Here is a 17749-nt window from a genome sequence, read left to right on the forward strand (position 1 = left end):
GCCCGGCTAATTATATATATATTTTTTTAGTTGTCCAGCTAATTTCTTTCTATTTTTTAGTAGAGACGGGGTCTCGCTCTTGCTCAGGCTGGAACACGTGTTTTTTGTTTTTTTTTTGAGACTGAGTCTCACTCAGTCGCCCAGGCTAGAGTGCCATGGGCTCAAGTGATCCTCTTGCCTCAGCCTCCTAAGTAGCTGGGACTACAGGTGTGCACCACCACACCCAGCTAATTTTTACTATTTTTAGTAGAGATGGCGTCTCACTCTTGCTCAGGCTGGTCTTGAACTCCTGAGCTCAAGCAATCCTCCTGCCTCGGCCTCCCAAAGTGCTAGGATTACAGGCATGAGCCACCACACCCAGCCTGGAATATGAGTTTCATAGAAGGGAAATGAGCATGCATCTGTATATGTGTTTGCTTCTCTATGTCCAGAATCTTTGTGGAAAGACATAAAACTGGTAATGTTGGCTGTTGGAGAGTAGGACTTCATGGCACAGGCAGGGGAGGGGCATTCCACTGCTATACCATCTTGTGCCTTTTGAATTTTCTAACGTGAACGTATTAGCTATTTAAAATAACCTCATGACAAAAACATTAAAAAGACATCTCTGGCTACAAAGAGGAGGCAGAGTTTTACTTCAAAGAAGATTCTAAAAACTTGGGAGTTGGAGGTACCAGGTACCTCTGGCCTTGTAGGTGAAGGCGCAGGGCACCACCCAGGCTAGGAAAGGCAGTTTGAGAAGCAGACGCTGGACAGGACTGCTGCTCTGAGCTCTGTCTGCACAGGATTCTGAGCCAACAATGTACACTGCTGTGGCTCTGATTTCTGGATTTCTTCTTCCATCCTAGCAGAAGGCTGTGTTGAAGGTGGGAGACTGTACTGAGAAAGTCAGGGAAATTAAGTAAACAGTCACACTTGGTGCTGAGACATCAGCCTCTCTCACAGCATGCTGGCAGGAGGCTGAAAGTTCCTTCTTGTGGGACTCAGAGGAAGGACCTGAAGATGCTAACAGTGGGGAAAGCCCCCAAATGGCGCAGCCAGATTGCCCCATGGATCCTTCAGTGGCATCCATTCATACTCCAGCCACCCACTCACGTTCCCCAAATGGATCTCCTTTGGGAATGGGCTTCCCCCCGTCCTTCCCAGTGCTGGTTAGTGTTGTCATGGTGAATAAGACCGTTACCCAGCTACTCAGAGCTGCCAGGCAGATTTGTGCACCCCTGTCTTACACAAAAACCAACAACTAGTGGGGAACAGAGACCACACTGGTAGAAGGAAATTAAAAAATTTAAAAAAAAGTTATTGTTGTCCTCAAAGAAATAAGGAAAGGCATTACAAGTGAAAGAACAACACTTTAAAGATGAACAGTCAGGCCGGGTGAGGTGGCTCATACCTGTAATCCTAGCACCCTGGGAGGCTGAGGCGGGAGGATTGCTTGAGCTCAGGAGTTTGAGACCAGCCTGAGCAAGAGCAAGACCCCATCTCTAATAAAGATAGAAAAAAATTAGTCGGGTGTCATGGTGCACGCTCCCAAGTCCTAGCTACTTGGGAGGCTGAGGCAGGAGGATTACTTGAGCCCAGGAGTCTGAGGTTGCTGTGAGATAGGCCGATGCCATGGCACTCTACTCAGGGCAACAGAGGGAGGAGACTCGGTCTCAAAAAAAAAAAAAAAGAAAAAAGATGAACAATCAGAGAATGAAACACTTTTGGAAATTAAAAATATGCTAGCAGAAATGAAAATCTCAACAGAAGGTCTGAAAGATACAAGTAAGAACATTTCCTGGAAAACATAGCAGAAGGACAAAGGGATGGAAAACTGGAATGAAAAGATAAGAACATGAAAGGATCTGTCCTGGAGGGCAACAGCCAAGTAACAGGCATGCCCAAAACAGAGAACAGAGCAATGGAGGGGAAGGAAATCCAAGAAACATTTCAAGACAATTTCCCACAACTGAAAGATGTGAATTTCAATTTGAAAGGGCTCACCAACAACAGTAATTTGGAAAAAAAAAAAAGGTCTGAGATTGAGTTAATAAAAAGAATTCTTGGCTGGGTGTGGTGGCTCACGCCTGTAATCCTAGCACTTTGGGAGGCTGAGGCAGGGGAATCGCTTGAGGGGTCAGGGGTTCAAAACCAGCCTGAGGGCCGGGCGCGGTGGCTCACGCCTGTAATCCTAGCTCTCTGGGAGGCCGAGGCGGGCGGATTGTTTGAGCTCAGGAGTTCGAGACCAGCCTGAGCAAGAGCGAGACCCCGTCTCTACTAAAAATAGAAAGAAATTAATCGGACAACTAAAAATATATAGAAAAAATTAGCCAGGCAAGGTGGCGCATGCCTGTAGTCCCAGCTACTCGGGAGGCTGAGGCAGAAGATTGCTTGAGCCCAGGAGTTTGAGGTTGCTGTGAGCTAGGCTGATGCCACGGCACTCTAGCCGGGGCAACACAGTGAGACTCTGTCTCAAAAAAAAAAAAAACCCAGCCTGAGCAAGTCAGACCCTGTCTCTGAAAAAAAATAAATTCACTGGGTGTGCACCTATAGTCCCGGCCACTCAGATGGCTGAGGTAGGAAGATTGCTTGAGCCAAGGAGCTTGACGTTGCAGTGAGCTATAATGACACCACTGCAGTCTAGCCGGGGCGACAGAGCAAGACTCTTGTGTCAAAACAATTTTTCTGGGCAAACTTCAATCTAACATTGAGGGTTAGACAAATGTGTTTCAGATATGTGACATCTCAGCATTTTACTTCCTACATCAGAACTCACAGGAAGCTCCACTGAAACAAGGGAGTAAACCAAGAAAGAGGAGACCCTGGGTCTGGGGAACAGGGAGCTTTTAAAAGATAAGGGGTGTTAGGGAGCCTGGATGATGGCAGATCAGGGCAGTGGCTGAAAGATAGATGTCACAGGGCCTTGGCCTGTGACGTCTGGGTGACTGGGCAGTATCCTGGTCTGTCCTTGCCTGGATCCCTATCTTGTATCAAGGTCCCTCCTGCCCACCCACCCTGTATACTAACCTGCTGTCCTTGCGGGTCCTGACCTTCCTTGCTCCAGTGCCCGGCCAGCAGGATGCAAGCCCAGAGTCTGGGGGCCATCCAAGATGCCAGGACTGGTAGAGAATGTGGGTGTGGGGAACATAGGCCCCACTCTCAGGTTTTACTTTGGTGGGGAGCAAAAGCTGGAGGGGCTGTCGGGTGACTGGGGGGCTTGGCTTTGGAAAGCAGATGCTCAAGCAGGCTGAACACTGTAGGGGATGGTCTAAGGAACAGGGGAGCTTGGGGATGCTAGAGGAGGAGGGCTGCCTGGGTAGGGCCAGAAGCAGGGTTGGCAGAGGTAGTGCTGTCCATGCAGAGGGTCTACCCCACCATGCCCCATCTCACTTACCTGGGGAGAAGATGCCCCCAGTTTCCTCATGCCACAGGGCCCCAGGGTGCTGCCTCCATGAGGGCCATTCAGGCCCCATCTTGCTGTGGGGAAAGGCCTGATCCAACGCTGCTCCACAGCCCTGAAACCACAGTGGTCACTGCTCGTCTGTGCCTGGCTGGGCTCAGGGAGGGACCTACTCAACCCCCACCCACTGAAGCTCCTGGGGCAGGGAGGCAGGCACAGCCTGTGCAGGGCTCACCTGGGCCTCCTCAGGCAGGAGGATGGGTGCAGCCTCCTGGCTGGCAGCTAGAGGCCCAAAATCCAGGGGCTCTAGAGAGGAAGGGTTGGGTCAGGCAGCCTGAGGGAGTTCCCACCCCACTGCCCTTCTCAGGGGTGTGCCAGGTGCTAGCATCCAGGTATAGGGGAGTCCTGGGTGTGGGCTTGGGGCTGGGAAGGGCAGCACAGGGCAGCTTAGGGCCCAGCTTGAGAGTTGGGAGCACAGTACCCTGGCAAGCCAGGGGTTGAGCTGCAGTGGAATGAGGTGGGCTTGGGTCTGCGCCCCTGTGGCCCTACATAAACCCTGGGACAGGATGGCCAGTAAGGGTGGCTGTACAAGGGCCCACATAGGAATGGCAGAGTGTGAGCGGCTGATTTAGGTGCCATGACTGGCATGTGAATGGGTGGGCATACCCCCAGCACTGTGGGGTCTTCCCTCAGTAGCAGCCATCTATACTGCAGCCTGCTGTCTGTTCCCCAAAGACCAGTGGATATCCCCCAATGGATCTTCTCAGGGAGTGAATGCCTCCTACATAAGGAAATTCCAACAGTCCACTCCATGCTAGGGGAGAGTCATGGAAACAGGGCTGTGGCAGTCAGGCTTGGTGTGCAAGGAATAGTGACCACACTGGCTAGGCTGCAGGGGAGACCCAACTGGGTGGCACGTGGGGGTTGCTAGCACATGTAAACCATTCCCATCTAGCAGAAGCCTGGCCCAGCAGACTTCAGACTACTCAGACCAGGCCTCCTCTGGTCTACCCAACCAGGTCTCAGGCCCTGCCCGCCCTGTTTATCCTCACCTGGGTCTTCTGTAACCTCTGGCTCCTCTTTCACTTGAAGGCTCAGCAGTGGTGATCTCTGCATGGCCCCAGGGGGCGTCTCTGGCCCAGGCTCTGGAGTTTGAGGCTTACTTTGAGGTAGAGAGTGGAAGCTGGAGGGCTCCATCTTCTCTGATAGGACCTCTTGGCCTTGCACCTGGACTGTGACCTGGGGAGGTGTCCCCACCATCAGAGGCTCAAGCAGAGAGGGGTCTGGACACAACCTGGGGTTCACAGGCACCCATCCCATTGTAGGACCCCAGGGGTCTGCCTGGTAAACAACTATTGACTAGGTCTTCCAAAGACCTATTTCCCCTGAGCCCTAAGCAAGGAGCAAAGGGACCACCTGCAATCCCTCTCCTCCTGCTGACACCCTGGGCTGCCCATTAACCTCCCTGTCTCACTCTGCCTTGCAGCCTTGTGTCCATGTGACTCCAGGTAATGCAGGAATGGGCTGGCAAGGCTGGCCTTGGAACTACTCTGTCCTGTGGCAGGTGGCCACTTCTGTACCATGAGGGAAGATGGTTTTCTGGCCAAGCACAGCACCCCCAGGGTGAGGCAGAGCTGGACAATGTGCCAATCCTGACCCTCCACTCAGGGCCACTGACTCACCCATCTCCGAGGCCTGCCCAGCTCCCGGCGCAGCCTGTCTACCAGGGCAGCGGCCTCCTCGGGGTTGCCTGGCCGCTGTCTCTGCACGAGGGCCTGGATCTCAGAGGGCAGTGCACCCAGGAACTGCTCCAGGACCAGCAGCTCCAGCATCTGCTCCTTGGAGTGTACTTCCGGCTGAAGCCACTGGTGACATAGCTCTCGGAGCTGGGCTAAGGCCTCTTGGGGTTCTATTGCTTCCTCATAGTGAAAGCACCGGAAGCATAGACGTGCAGCCTCGGGGCCCAGGTCCCATGGGGCAGCTTCACTCTCTTCCTCGGAGTCCTCCAGCTTCACCATGACAGGCCCCTCATCTTCTGGGGGTGCAGTGCCTGGGGATCCCAGCACAGCAGGCCTCATTGGGAGTACCAGGTCAGGTTTCTGAGGCCACTGTCTGCCCCTGGTAAAGGAATGGAATAAGGCTGCTGCAATAAGAGTAGACAGTGACAGTGAATGCTTATTGAGTACCTACTATACGCTGTGTTGGTCAAACCTCAGACCTACCCCATGCGGAAAGCGGATGAGGAAACTGAGGCTCAGAGAGTCAGGTCATACCCCAGGGACTCATGGGGCTGGAAGCCCTCACTGAACCACCCATGTCCCTGGCCTCCTCTCTAGGTGGGCCTGTATGGAGTCTCTGGTAGCCCTCTTGCTCCCAACACAGGCTGTTTCTTTTTTGTCTTTTTTTTTTTTTTGAGACAGAGTCTCACTCTGTCACCGGGGCTACAGTGCAGTGGCATCATCACAGTTCACTGCAACCCCGAACTCCTGCATTCAAGCAACCCTCCTGCCTCAGCCTCCCAAGTAGCTGGAACTATAAGCACGCACCACCACGCCTGGCTAAGTTTTCTATTTTTTGTAGAGACAGGGTCTCGCTCTTGCTCAGGCTGGTCTCAAACTCCCAAGCTCAAGTGATTCCCCTGCCTCGGCCTCCCAGAGTGCTAGGATTACAAGCATGAGCCATCGCACCCGGCCTCACAGGTTGTTTCTTAGGCCTAGAAGACACCTTCTCTCTTCCCTAAATCCTGCCTGTCTTCTACACATGCAACCTCATTCCTGCCCCGTGGCGATCTCTTTACCAAATGGGTGGCATCTATACCACCTAAGCCCTGTGCAATAGCTCCACTGCCACCCCCCTGCCCAACGCCAGCTCCTCACTTCATCATCCACTCTCCTACCAACCCAGTCTTAGATTTGGCCCCTCACTGGGGCTCCACCATCATACTCCTTCCATCCTGGTTCCAAAGGGCAGCCTTGCTTCACCCACCTGGTCTCCCATCATAACTGGTGCAAAGCCACTCGCTGGTCCAGCCCTCAGGCAGCACCTTCTCTCTACTCAGTCCCATCCTCTGATCCCAACTTATCACACCACGCAATGGCCCAATTTCTCAGCTCCGTGATTTAGGTGGGGCTGGGAAGTGACGAGGGAACTTATGAAGGGGCTGCAAAGACCCCCCAGACCACTGGTTGAACAGGAGCGTGCAAGAAAGGTCCGAGATCCTGATTCTGTCCGTTTTCAGGTCGCTGTGCTTCTGTGAACCTGTTTCCCCATCTGCAAGTGGGGCTGACCTCCCTGCTCGGGCTCTTCCTTCTGCAGCTTGGGCTTTGTGAAGGAATTGCCGTTTATTAAGGGGATGGCGCCACACAGTCATCCCCCCAAGGGTGGAACGAATTTCGAAGGCCGCCTGATCCCGTGGGTCAAACCTCCACTCCTCAAGGTTCCATGTCAACCTGAAATCCTGGGAGAAACTTGGGTCATTAAGCCGGCGAGTCCCCGCGGAGGTTCCCGAAATACACTTCCCAGAAGTCTAGGCGGGTAACTTCCGCTCTAGGATGTGCCGCCATGGCAACCGGGGGGCGGAGCTCTCAAGGCCTGTTGTCTTGGCAACGAGCGGTGATTGATGAGCCTTGCGCGACAGCACAGGGCCAGCCTGCAGGGATTGCCAGGATTCCTGCCCTGCGCTCCCGGTCTTCGCAGCCGCCGCTCTATTCCCCACCCGAGCATACCCGGTCGAGAGGCCTCCCCCGCCCTCACCTCCGCGCTCTGCGTGCCGCTCCGCGCTCTTGGGCATGCGCACTCGCCGACTTCTGCCTCCCAGGATGGACTACGTCTCCCAGGACGCTCCGCGTACCAGCTCTAGCACCTCCTTACCCTTCCCCCACCCTCGCCTTCGTTTCTACCCCGCCTCCTCCCGTCCCCTGGGGGTAGCGGTGGTCGCAATGATTAGGTCCCACTGCCTGCTGCCTCTTTGCATGCTCCCCGCCTCGAATCCAGGCGTCCGGCCCCCGTCGACCTGCGCAAGCTCCTGGAGGGCAACGGACGGCAGTACCGCCTTCCAGACCGCGCATGCCCCCCACCACGTTTTCCTCAATTCTCTACAGTCCTTCCCCGGATTAGCAGGGTTCTGCACCAATCACGACCCTCACTAGGATGCCGTCAGTTCCCCCCCTCGTCTCCGTCGCAACCCCTTGCTGGGAGTGGGGGGGGGGGTCCACTCCCTTTGCTACCTTCCGGACCGCAAAATGGAGAGAGGCTCGAACCAGTGCTTTCTGGGAGATGTAGTCGGCCGGTGACCTCCCTTCGCGCAAGCGCAGGGCGATTACGTTCCTCTGATCGTGGGCGGTGGGCGGCCCTGACCGTCTCCATGGTAGCTCGGTGACCTGACCCGGTTGTCGCCAGGGCAACCCCGGGACCCGGCGGGTGTTCGAAATGCACAGCGGAAGGAAGAGTAAGGGAGTGTGTGTGTGTGTGTGTGTGGGGGGACTGGGGCAGAGAGATGGTCCCCGACAGAGATAGTGAGGAGACAGAGACAGACGCAGAAACAGAGACAGGACGGAGGGAGAGAGAAAGGGAGGGAGAGAGAGGGAGGAAGAGAGAGAAGGAAGGAGGGTCTCACAGACTGGGAGCGCAGAGTCTTGACGTTAGAAGAGACAGTAAAAGTAAGTAAACAAACAGACAGGAGTCCAAGTCAAAGAGCATTTCAACTGTCATTAAAGAGGGTCAGAATCAGGGCCAGGGAGGTGTGTCAGAACAGTTAGGAACAGGGAGAGAGATCAGGAAGGGATGAAGATGAAAGGAGAGACAACGACAAAGAGGGAAATGAAGAATGGATCCACAGAGACAGGAAGTACAGACATCAAGACTCCAGGGACAGACAGGAATACAGAGGCAAGACGGGAGAAAGGGACAGAAATTAGAGATACGGTAAGATGGATTGACAGTTTTCAAAGACTCGGAGAAAGATGATAGAAAGCAAGAGAGACTAGAAGAGTTGGAGGCAGATTTATTAGAAAAAGTTATTCAAAACTTGACAGTAAGACAAAAAGATGACTGTAAGCCCCCTCTCAGTTCTGCTTCGGGTCATCTGACTCCCTATGTGAAGCAACTCTTTTTTTTACTTTTAATCAAGGTCCAGATGCTATTCAATTAGATGCTACCTTGTAAAGATTGATAGGTTGCAAATGTTTTCTGTGCAGTGTATCGCCCTGTAGACCACTAAGCAGTTTTGTATCCGACTTTGCGCTTTTAAGTGTTTATTTTTTCTTTCCCATTTTCCGGTCACCTTGCTGGTTCCCTCACTGAGGTAAATAAATCTTTGACATGTGCTGAGACAGGTTTTTAACTTTTATGAAAATTATATTTCAGCAGTTCAGAAGCGAACCAGTTCTTCGGGCTGGGGGACAGACAGGGAAGAGGAGCAGACAGAGCTAGGAATGGAAGGAGGAAGAGAGAACGGCTGTAAAAACAAAGAAATTAGACAGTGAGAAAGCCAGCCTGGGGCAGAAATGGCCTCCAGCGTCCCAGCCCAGACTCTGCGCGGCGCAGTCTCGTCGTGGAACTACGTTTTTCGGCAGCCCCCGGGGCGCCAGGCGCAGGGCGCTGGGCGGAGCGCGTCTTCGGGCGAGGGCCTGACGCGACCTCCACCAATCCTGGCGGTCGCGCGGCAACGTTCCTCCTCCGCCGCCAAGATGGAGGCTGGGCTCGGCCTCCTACGGAAGACGCTGTGAGGCGGTCGATGGGGAAAGGCCGAAGCCCCGCCGGCCCAGATGAAGCAGACGGCTCACGTCGCGGCGCGGAGGTGAGGGTGGTCGGCCGTGCCGGGGGTCGAGTTCTGGGGGGAGCAGGAGCTGCGGCGCCTTCTCGGCTCCAGCCGCGGGGAGGAGACCGGAGAGGTCGCTGCGCGCGCAGCAAGGACGCACACCAGTGGGCCAATGGGAGCTTTCGGCGGCCCCACGGCCGTCTGGGAGATGTAGTCTCTCTGGGCTGGACCCTGGCCTCCAGGTTCGCACTGCGGCAGATGCTGACCCGATTCCGGTACCCTAGTCGGTTGAAGGGATTTTTTGCCCTGAGTTTTGTGCTTGCGGGTTCGCCAAGCCTTCGACACCGTGGGTCAAGCGCCCCCAGCCCTAATGTCCCCTCGCGGGCCTCTTCAGTCTCTCGGCGCTTACGCGCGCGCTGTTCGGTTCTTTGCCCATCTCTAGCGTCTGGGAAATGTAGTCTGGAGGGACGATCCCTGTCTGCCCCCAGACTTTGGGCGGCGAGCGGGCTTGAGGCTGCCTGTCCAGAGGGTGAGGGAGGGAATAAGTGAATGTGTCGGTGAATTAATTTAAAATTATGGGAGAGCAGGCGACGGCATGGATGTGGGAGAGAGAAGGATGGGTGCGTGTTTCAGAATTCAACACCTCCACCAGGTCGGAGCCTTCCCCATGCCCACAGCCTTTCTCTGCCTTCCCAGCTAAGAGTTCTGTGTGCTATGCAACCTTGTTTCAAGACAGGTGCTTGGTCCATGGAGGTACCCATCCTAGGTGTGGTAGCCACCCCACAAACACAGACCTTTTTTTTCTGCTTTCACAAGCACTCGTTTAAAAAATTCTGCTGTTTTAATGATGTGCTACATTAGCATGGTTCAAAATGTTAAGAGGGACAAGGTGAGAGGCCTGCCTCCTACCACTGTACTTATTCAATTTATTCACACATATACTCCTAGCAGTTTGGGAGGTGGAGGCAGGAGAATTGCTTGAGGCCAGGAGTTTGAGACCAGCCTGGGTAACATAGTGAGACACCCATCACTACCAAAAATTTTAAAAAATTAGCTGGGCGTGGTAGTGGCGTGCGCCAATAGTCCAAGTTGCTGAAGAGGCTGAGGCCGGAGATGGCTTGAGCCCAGGAATTTGAGGTTACAGTGAGCTATGATCCTGCTACTGCGTTCCAGCCTGGGCAACAGAGCCAGACCCTGTCTCAGAAATAATAATAATGATTTATTCAGTGAGTGATTGTTGGGTGCCTGCTAAGTGTCAGGCACTGTTCCTGGGCCTGGGGACAAAATAGTTCAGCAGACAAAGCTTCTGCCCTCAGGCGGTGTGTGAAAGACACACAAATACAGGGGAGGAGGGCCTCTCTGATAACGTTACATTTGAACAGAGACCTGCAGAAGGTGAGGGAATAAGCCATGCAGAAAATGGGGAAGAGCAACTGCTCTGGGGCAAAGGAACCACAGGAAGAAAAGCTCTGAGCACCCTTGCTATGCCCAGAAGATGTGGTCGGGAGTGAGGGAAGGAGAGCAGGAGAATTTGAGCCCCAGAAGGAAGCTGGTGAGGATGGTAGCTTTTACTCAGAGAGAGCTGGGAGGGCTGGGAGGGCTGGGAGGGCTCAAGCAGAGGAGGGACAGGATCTGACTAAGGTTTTACTGAATTATTATTGTTGCGGTATGGAGGATTACCCTCCTATCCCTGAGTACTCCAGAGTGATGGCACCAATTAGGTATTTTCTGTGTTGGTTTTCTGTTACTGCTGTAACAAATTACTACAAACTTAGTGGCTTAAAACAACACAAATTTATTATCTTACAGTCTTGGAAGTCAGAGTCTGAAATAGGTCTCACTAGGCTAAAATCAAGGTATCAGCAAGGCTGGTTCCCTCTGGAGGCTCTGGGCTTCAGTGATCACATTGCCTTCTGAGTCAAATCTTCCTCTGCCTCCTCTTATAAGGACCCTTGTGATTATATTTAGGGGCCACTTGAATAACCCAGGATAATCTCCTCATCTCGAGATTATTAATTTACAAAGTTCTTTTTGCCATGTGAGGTAACTTACTCATAGGTTCCTGTAGTTAGGATGTGGACATCTATAAGTGCCCTTATTCAGCCTCCCACACTGACATTTGATATCTCTGAGAAGCATGAAAGTGAGTAGCTTATCTGCTCATCTGTGTCTGGGAGGTGGGTCAGGGTCTTGAGCCTCTTGGGTTCCCCTTGTTGATTTCAAGAGGTTCCTATAGCCCCCATTGCTGGAAGAGGAGAGCAAAGTCCCCCAGTAGACCTCTCTTTTGATCTCATAAGCCAGACTGAGTGACACAGTCCTCTAGCTACAAAGAAGGCGGGGAAGTGTACAGTGTTTCCGTTGGCAGAGAGAGAAGAAGCCAGGCTGGGTGCTCCATGTCAGAGCATGGGAAGCCAGGCATGTGCTTAAACGTTAATGTTTATGTGTGTCTTCCTCTTACAGGTAGAGGCAGGCATGGCAGGAGAAGGCAAGAGACTGCCATTGTGGGCATAGTGGTAGCTGCCAGGACTGGGCAGAGGGAAGAGAGCTTCTTGAGTGGCATGGCTCAGGGAGGCGGAATGAAGACAGTCCCCCACCCACAGGTGCCAAGGAAGGCGCCCCTAGGTGAGATTGGCCTCCGCCGAAGTGCCAAGCGGGACCGGAAATCCATCACCCTGCACGTGAAGTTAGAGGTGCTGCGGAGGTTCGAGGAGGGTGAGAAACTGACACAGATCGCTCGGGCCCTGGGGCTGGCCACCTCCACTGTTGCCTCGATCCGTGTCAACAAGGACAAGATCCGGGCCAATTCCCAGGCGGCCACTCCAGTCAGTGCCACGCAGCTGACCCGCTGCCGGGGTGTGGTGATGGGCCACATGGAGCACCTGTTGAGCTTGTGGATTGAGGAGCAGAAGAAGCAGAACCTGCCTGTCAGCACGCTGCTAATCCAGGACAAAGCACGCCAGCTCTTTGCACAGCTGCAGCAAGAACAGGGTGATGGTACCCAGGCTGAGACCTTTGGGGCCAGCAATGGCTGGTTTGCCCGCTTCAAAGCACGCCACAATGTGCTGCTGACAGATGAGCCGGCCGTAGCCGATACCCAGGCTGCTGCCCGATACCCCCTGGTGTTTCGCACCATCCTGGAGGAGGGCTGCTACTCACCACGACAAGTCTTCAACGTGGATGAGACAGGCCTGTTCTGGAAGCGGCTGCCTGAGCGCATGATGCTGGCACTGGAGGGGGTGGCCAGGCTCGGGCCTGGGCCCAAGGCCTCTGAGGACCATCTGACCCTGTTGCTTGGTGGCAGTGCAGCTGGTGACTTCAAGCTAAAGCCACTGCTGGTGTACCCCTCTGAGAATCCTCGTGCCCTCAAAGGCTGCTCCAAGGCCAGCCTGCCTGTGGTCTGGCGCTCCAACCGCAATGACTGGCTAACTCCTAGCATCTTCCAGGAGTGGTTCACCAGCTGCTTCTGCCCTGCTGTGGAGAGCTATTGTGCCCGCCATGGCCTCCCACATCGCGCCCTGCTACTCTTGGATGGTGCACCCTGCCACCGTACCCACCTGGGTGGCCTCTCGGCCCATGTGCATGTTGAGTTCTTGCCCAAGAACACCTCATCCCTAATCCAGCCCATGAACCAGGGTGTTATTGCTGCCTTCAAGGCCCACTACCTGCGCCGCACACTTAGCCAGCTGGTCCAGGAGATGGCTGGTGATGACAGGCCCTCTGTGTGGGAGTTCTGGCACAGCTATACTGTGATGACCGCCGTGGACAACATTGTGGAGGCCTGGGCTGAACTGCAGCCTGCTACCGTGAATAGTGCCTGGAGGAAGCTCTGGCCTGAGTGTGTGCCTGCAGGTTCCCTTGAGCCTAATGCTGTGTCCCAGCTCCACCGTAGCATTGTGGCACTAGCCAGCGATGTGGGTCTTGGGGATGTGGCTCAGGCTGATGTTGCTCACCTGCTGCAGGCCCATGGGAAACCCTCACCTTGCTGTGTCCCCCAGGACACAGAGGATGCGGATGCCAGCAGCTCTGGGCAATCCTGGGCAGCAGGGAAAGGCCTGGCCTCCAAGAGAGCAAAGCCAGAGCTCATGGAGACCACAGAGGGTATGGGGACTGAGGAAGCCAGTGAGGGGCTGCTGAGCCATGAGCACCTGGCTCAGGCCCTATCCCACTTTGCTGCTGGCCTCCAAGTCTTTGTAGAAAATGACCCCAACTGGGAGCGCGGTCTGTGGGTGTCCCCGGGTATCCACAGTGCCCTCACCCACCTCCGGAAGCTGCACCGAGACAGGAGGCAGCAGGCTCAGGCAAGTATATCCATAGAAGGCCCTGTGGCAGTGGTGACAAGGGAGTTGGCAGGAGGCCTGCATTCACCCCAAGAGGGTTCTACAGAGGGTGAGCGAGTGGCCCAGGGCACAGGTCTGAAAGGAGAGACCTCTGCAGCTGTTCTGCATGATTTTGGGCTTGGGCTTGACCTCAAATGAACTCTGCCTGGTGGTGTTTTGTTTCTGGAGGGTAGACACTGCCTCTTTTCCCCCATGGTTCTCGTATCTCATGTCCTGTGTTTCTGCAGTGACTTAACACACGGGGATAGGCTTGGGGAATGGAAAGGTAGTGTTTCCTGATCAGTCGGTGAGCTGCAGGGCTTAGGAGTACCCACCCAAGATGGAGATGCACCCTGAAGGTTGCCCAGTGCAGCCTTCCTTGAGGGGTGTGAGGTGAGGGGCTGATCACAAGTGTCACAATGGAGCAGGGAGAGATCACTCCCTGCTCCATTGTGACACTTCCCAGCAAACTTTAGATGAGAGTTCCCTGTGCTCCGCATATCCCTGCTCACTTTCCACACCATCCTGCGAACTCTGGTTTCCATGCCTTCTGTTGTCTGAGGTCTTTGGGCACCAATGGGCATGTATTGAACCTTGTCCTCACCCCACTGTGGCCTTTGATACCAGGGACCATTTCCTTGGTTTGGTGATGTTTTGTTTCCTGGGCTTATGTGACATGTTTGTCTTGGTTTCTCCCTCCTCTCTGCAGCAGAGCCTTTTGTGAATTTTTTTTTTTTTTTTTGAGACGGAGTCTTGCTCTGTTGCCCTGGCTAGAGTGCCATGGCATCAGCCTAGCTCACAGCAACCTCAAACTCCTGGGCTCTAGCGATCCTCCTGCCTCGGCCTCCTGAGTAGCTGGGACTACAGGCATGTGCCACCATGCCCGGCTAATTTTTTTCTATTTTTAGTAGAGATGGGGTCTTGCTCTTGCTCAGGCTGGTCTCTAACTCCTGAGCTTAAGTGATCCTCCCCCTCGGCCTCCCAGAGTGCTAGGATTATAGGCATGAGCCGCCACACATGGCCCTTTTGTGATACTAATGGTCCTCTGGGTCTAGCACTCTATGTAAAATCCCATCTACTCCCAAGGGTTCAGTGGCCACCTCAGGGTCAGCTTCTAGTGCATTGGCTGCAGTCCCACCTCTTCCCAAGGTCTAGACCCAGAGCTCTGGCTCCAGTGAATGGGCCCCCTGGACAGTCTGGACATTTCCCATCATTCCAGCTTGTTCTTTTGTCCCCAAACTGTAACAGGCACCCTGGGGTATCTGCTAGACCCAACAGAGACACCAGGCAGACCACCGAAACTCAGATATTCAGCGAGGGAAAATGTTTATGTTCCAGCTGGATGAACCACAGCGGGTTAGACAGTGAAGTCTCGCTTAAAGGATTTTTTTCAACACAGGTACCTGCACGTGTGTATGTCGGTGAGTCAAGAAATAAAGGCAGGAGAAAGGATTCCTGCCACTTCTATCCTGGCTAACCCCACAGTGCAGTGATGAGCCTGTTATCAACATGTCACAGGGGCTGGTGGTCAGGAAAGGGTTAGGGGGCCCAGACTTACTGGGGGAGAGGTCAGATGAGGCTTCTCCATTGCTTTCCTGGAAAGGGGGATGTAGAAGAAGGGGAGGAGCTTTCCTTAGGACCCTGGTGACTGGATTAATTCATTGCACAAATTTTGAGCACTTGTAATGTGCTAGGTCTGGGGAGACCAGGGTGAGTGAGAGTGGCTTCAGGAGCTGCCAGACCAGAAGTTGTTACAGTCTTTGTGACAAGGGTTATGACAAGGACGTAGGAGGACTCCATCTAGCCTGGGACAGAGGACAGGATATGATAGACTTTCTTGGGAGGTGGTGTCCAGCTTCCTGGGACACTTCTGACAATCCACCGGAAACCTCGCTTATTTCAAAATGCCAGGAGTCAGAGGGGAGCTTGAGGGCAGCCTGTGGGGCTTGTACTGGGGAAGGGAGGAGTAGCCCCAGTATTGGCGGAGGCCACCCACTGGAGTGAGCGAGGTACAGCGCTTGAAGGAGGAAAGGTGACCAGGCGGGCATTGTTGAGGCCAAATCCAGGGGGGAGGGAGGGAGGAGGGAGCCAGCTAAGTCCCAACTGGTGGGGGAGGAAGGGAAAACGAGCGGCTACTGGGTACAGCCGCTGTGTGCTAGCCTAGGGTGAGGAAGCGACAGGACTCGAGGTCATGCGGGCAGTGCGTGGTGCTGACGACGCACGCGTGGGCCTGCGGCTCCAGGGCTCTCGCCTGGGAGTCAGGTCGGTCGCTGGCACTCGAGAAATGCGTGGCGGGATGCTCTGGATTCGCTCAGCCAGCCTCCTTTGCAAGCCCCTAAAGAGCCACATTTCTGGGCAGCCCTGCCGCGACTCCGGCTCTGAGCGCAGGGCCCGCTGCCTCCTGGGAAACGTAGTCTCTAACCCTGCGGGCTGGGCCTCCGGCGCCCGCGGGGACTACGTTTCCCAGGGGGCCTCGCGCAGAGACTGCCCGGCGCGCCTTTCCCTTCCGCGCTAGCGTTACATTCTGTTGCTGTGGAAACACAGAAGCACCTGACTCCGCCCCCCAATTATTGGGTAGAGGTCCGGGTGGCGCGTGAGGCCCAGCCCGCAGTTATATGGCCATGGCCAAAGGCAGCAGGATGGGGACGTGAACTGCACTCTGGGAACTAAGGCAGAGAAAGGGAGAGAAGGAAGAATTGTCACCAACTAACACACAGAAAATAGTGCTTTTCTCACAAGGTTGTGAAAATCACACAAGAAAAAGTGCTTAGTTTAGTGCCTGGCACATAGTAAGTATTCAATATAAGTAGTCTGCTATTTGGTATTCTTACTTTCATAACAGAAAGGAAAAAAAAAAAGGCTCTAGCCACATTAACTTACCCAAGAACTTCATCTTTGCTTTGGCAAACGTTTTGCTTGTAGGTGGGAGAGGAAGTATTTTATGTTGTATATGGTGGGGCAAATGTCTGACTTTGTGTCAGAGCAATTTGACAGTTCGGAATAGGTTCATCCTTGGACGCAGTCATTTTTGGAAACTTCCAGGGCCCTATTTGAAGGAAGTAGTCAGAAGCATAGCAAAGTATTTACATGCGAAGATACTCACAAATGCATTTTTTGTAATAGCAAAAAATAAGAACAACAATTTGTCCAGAAACACAATATTTTTGAAATCCATACAAAGGAGTATTATGGAATTGATTTTTAAATGGTCTTTTTCTTTGTGTGTGTGTGCGTTTATTTATTTACTTATTTTTATTTCAAAATATTAAGGGAATATAAATGTTTTGTTACATGGATAGCTTTTGTAATGCTTGAATCGGGGCTCTGTGTGTGCCCATTTTTAAGGATATCTATTGAGACAGGAAAATGCACCTAATATAATGCGAAATAAATAGAATGTAGAAATATATAATCTCAATTTTGTAAAATACTTGGATCTGTATCATTGAGAAATGATCGGATGGAAGTTTAAAACATGTTTACACCGACTAGATATAAATTACGCACAGATGATGTAGGACTTTATTTTTCTTATCTTTTTTCTTCAATATTTTCTACATTTCCCACAAGAAACAAAAAATAGAAAGAATGTTTGTAAACTGCTAATTGGTCCATAGGAAGCTGCAGCTCTGGAGGTTCCCAACCAAACCGAGCTAAGGGTTTGGACCAAGTCCCCTGGAACTGAGAATTCCCTGGAAATATTAGCAGTGCCTCAGCTCACCGGCATTTATCGCTCCACTGCTAATTTTAAGCAGTCGACGTGAATGGCATCCCTGTCAGCCGTTGAATTAACACTTCTATCAGAAAGATACCACTGGCCTATTAGTGATACTGATGGTCTTATTAAAGAGGATGAGATTTCATTTCATTTGATTAATTTCAAGACCTTGAAAATTGCATTTGGGCAGGAATCTAGCTAACCTTGTTTATCAAGGTCTTTGAGAAATCGAGTGGAGGAATCTGATGATGGGGAGCTAGGGTTCCCCATTTGGGTGCCCACTTATGACACAAAGTGATTCTTTGGGGGCCTGCATGACTTAGGAGAATTAATTTGTCTTAACATCGGAAGGACACTCAGCACTGAGGAGGCTTTAGAAGTCAGGCTCGATGGACTCTCTCGGGAGGCTCAGGGAGCTGAGCACAGTTCCTGGAGCCTCAGGTCACTCCCGACTTCTTTCTCGAGGGAAGACATCCCCTCCCTCACTCTCCAACCAGCGGGCAAATACTCTGCCCTCAGAACTTGGCTCACTTACAGGCACTGCCAGGTAAACGTCAGGTCTGCGCTTTCTGGGC

The 17749-nt window shown here is 53.1% G+C and overlaps 2 protein-coding genes across 3 annotated transcripts in view; one reads left to right on the plus strand and one right to left on the minus strand.

The window, feature by feature from the left end:
• Window positions 1-7379, minus strand: part of MZF1 (myeloid zinc finger 1) — an 11312-nt gene extending 3933 nt beyond the window's left edge. The window contains exons 1-5 of one of the 2 annotated variants that reach the window (XM_012655873.1): window positions 7136-7379; window positions 5065-5500; window positions 4435-4621; window positions 3618-3688; window positions 3377-3497 (exon numbers count right to left, since the gene is read on the minus strand). In XM_012655873.1, the coding sequence (XP_012511327.1) occupies window positions 3377-3497; window positions 3618-3688; window positions 4435-4621; window positions 5065-5460 (775 nt within the window). In that variant the 5' untranslated portion in view covers window positions 5461-5500; window positions 7136-7379. Of the gene's footprint in view, window positions 1-3376; window positions 3498-3617; window positions 3689-4434; window positions 4622-5064; window positions 5501-7135 lie in introns of those variants that run through there. The other variant, XM_012655872.1, reaches the window with a different exon arrangement.
• Window positions 7380-11918: 4539 nt separating this feature from the next.
• The window catches only part of LOC105819591 (major centromere autoantigen B-like), a 39728-nt gene continuing 33897 nt past the window's right edge, over window positions 11919-17749 (plus strand). The window contains exons 1-2 of the mRNA XM_012655870.1: window positions 11919-12259; window positions 13136-13438. Coding sequence (XP_012511324.1) covers window positions 12002-12259; window positions 13136-13438 — 561 coding nt within the window. The 5' untranslated portion in view covers window positions 11919-12001. The remainder of the gene's footprint in view (window positions 12260-13135; window positions 13439-17749) is intronic.

The sequence above is a fragment of the Propithecus coquereli genome, unplaced genomic scaffold (assembly GCF_000956105.1).
Source record: "Propithecus coquereli isolate 6110/MARCELLA unplaced genomic scaffold, Pcoq_1.0 Scaffold490, whole genome shotgun sequence".
NCBI lineage: Eukaryota > Metazoa > Chordata > Mammalia > Primates > Indriidae > Propithecus > Propithecus coquereli.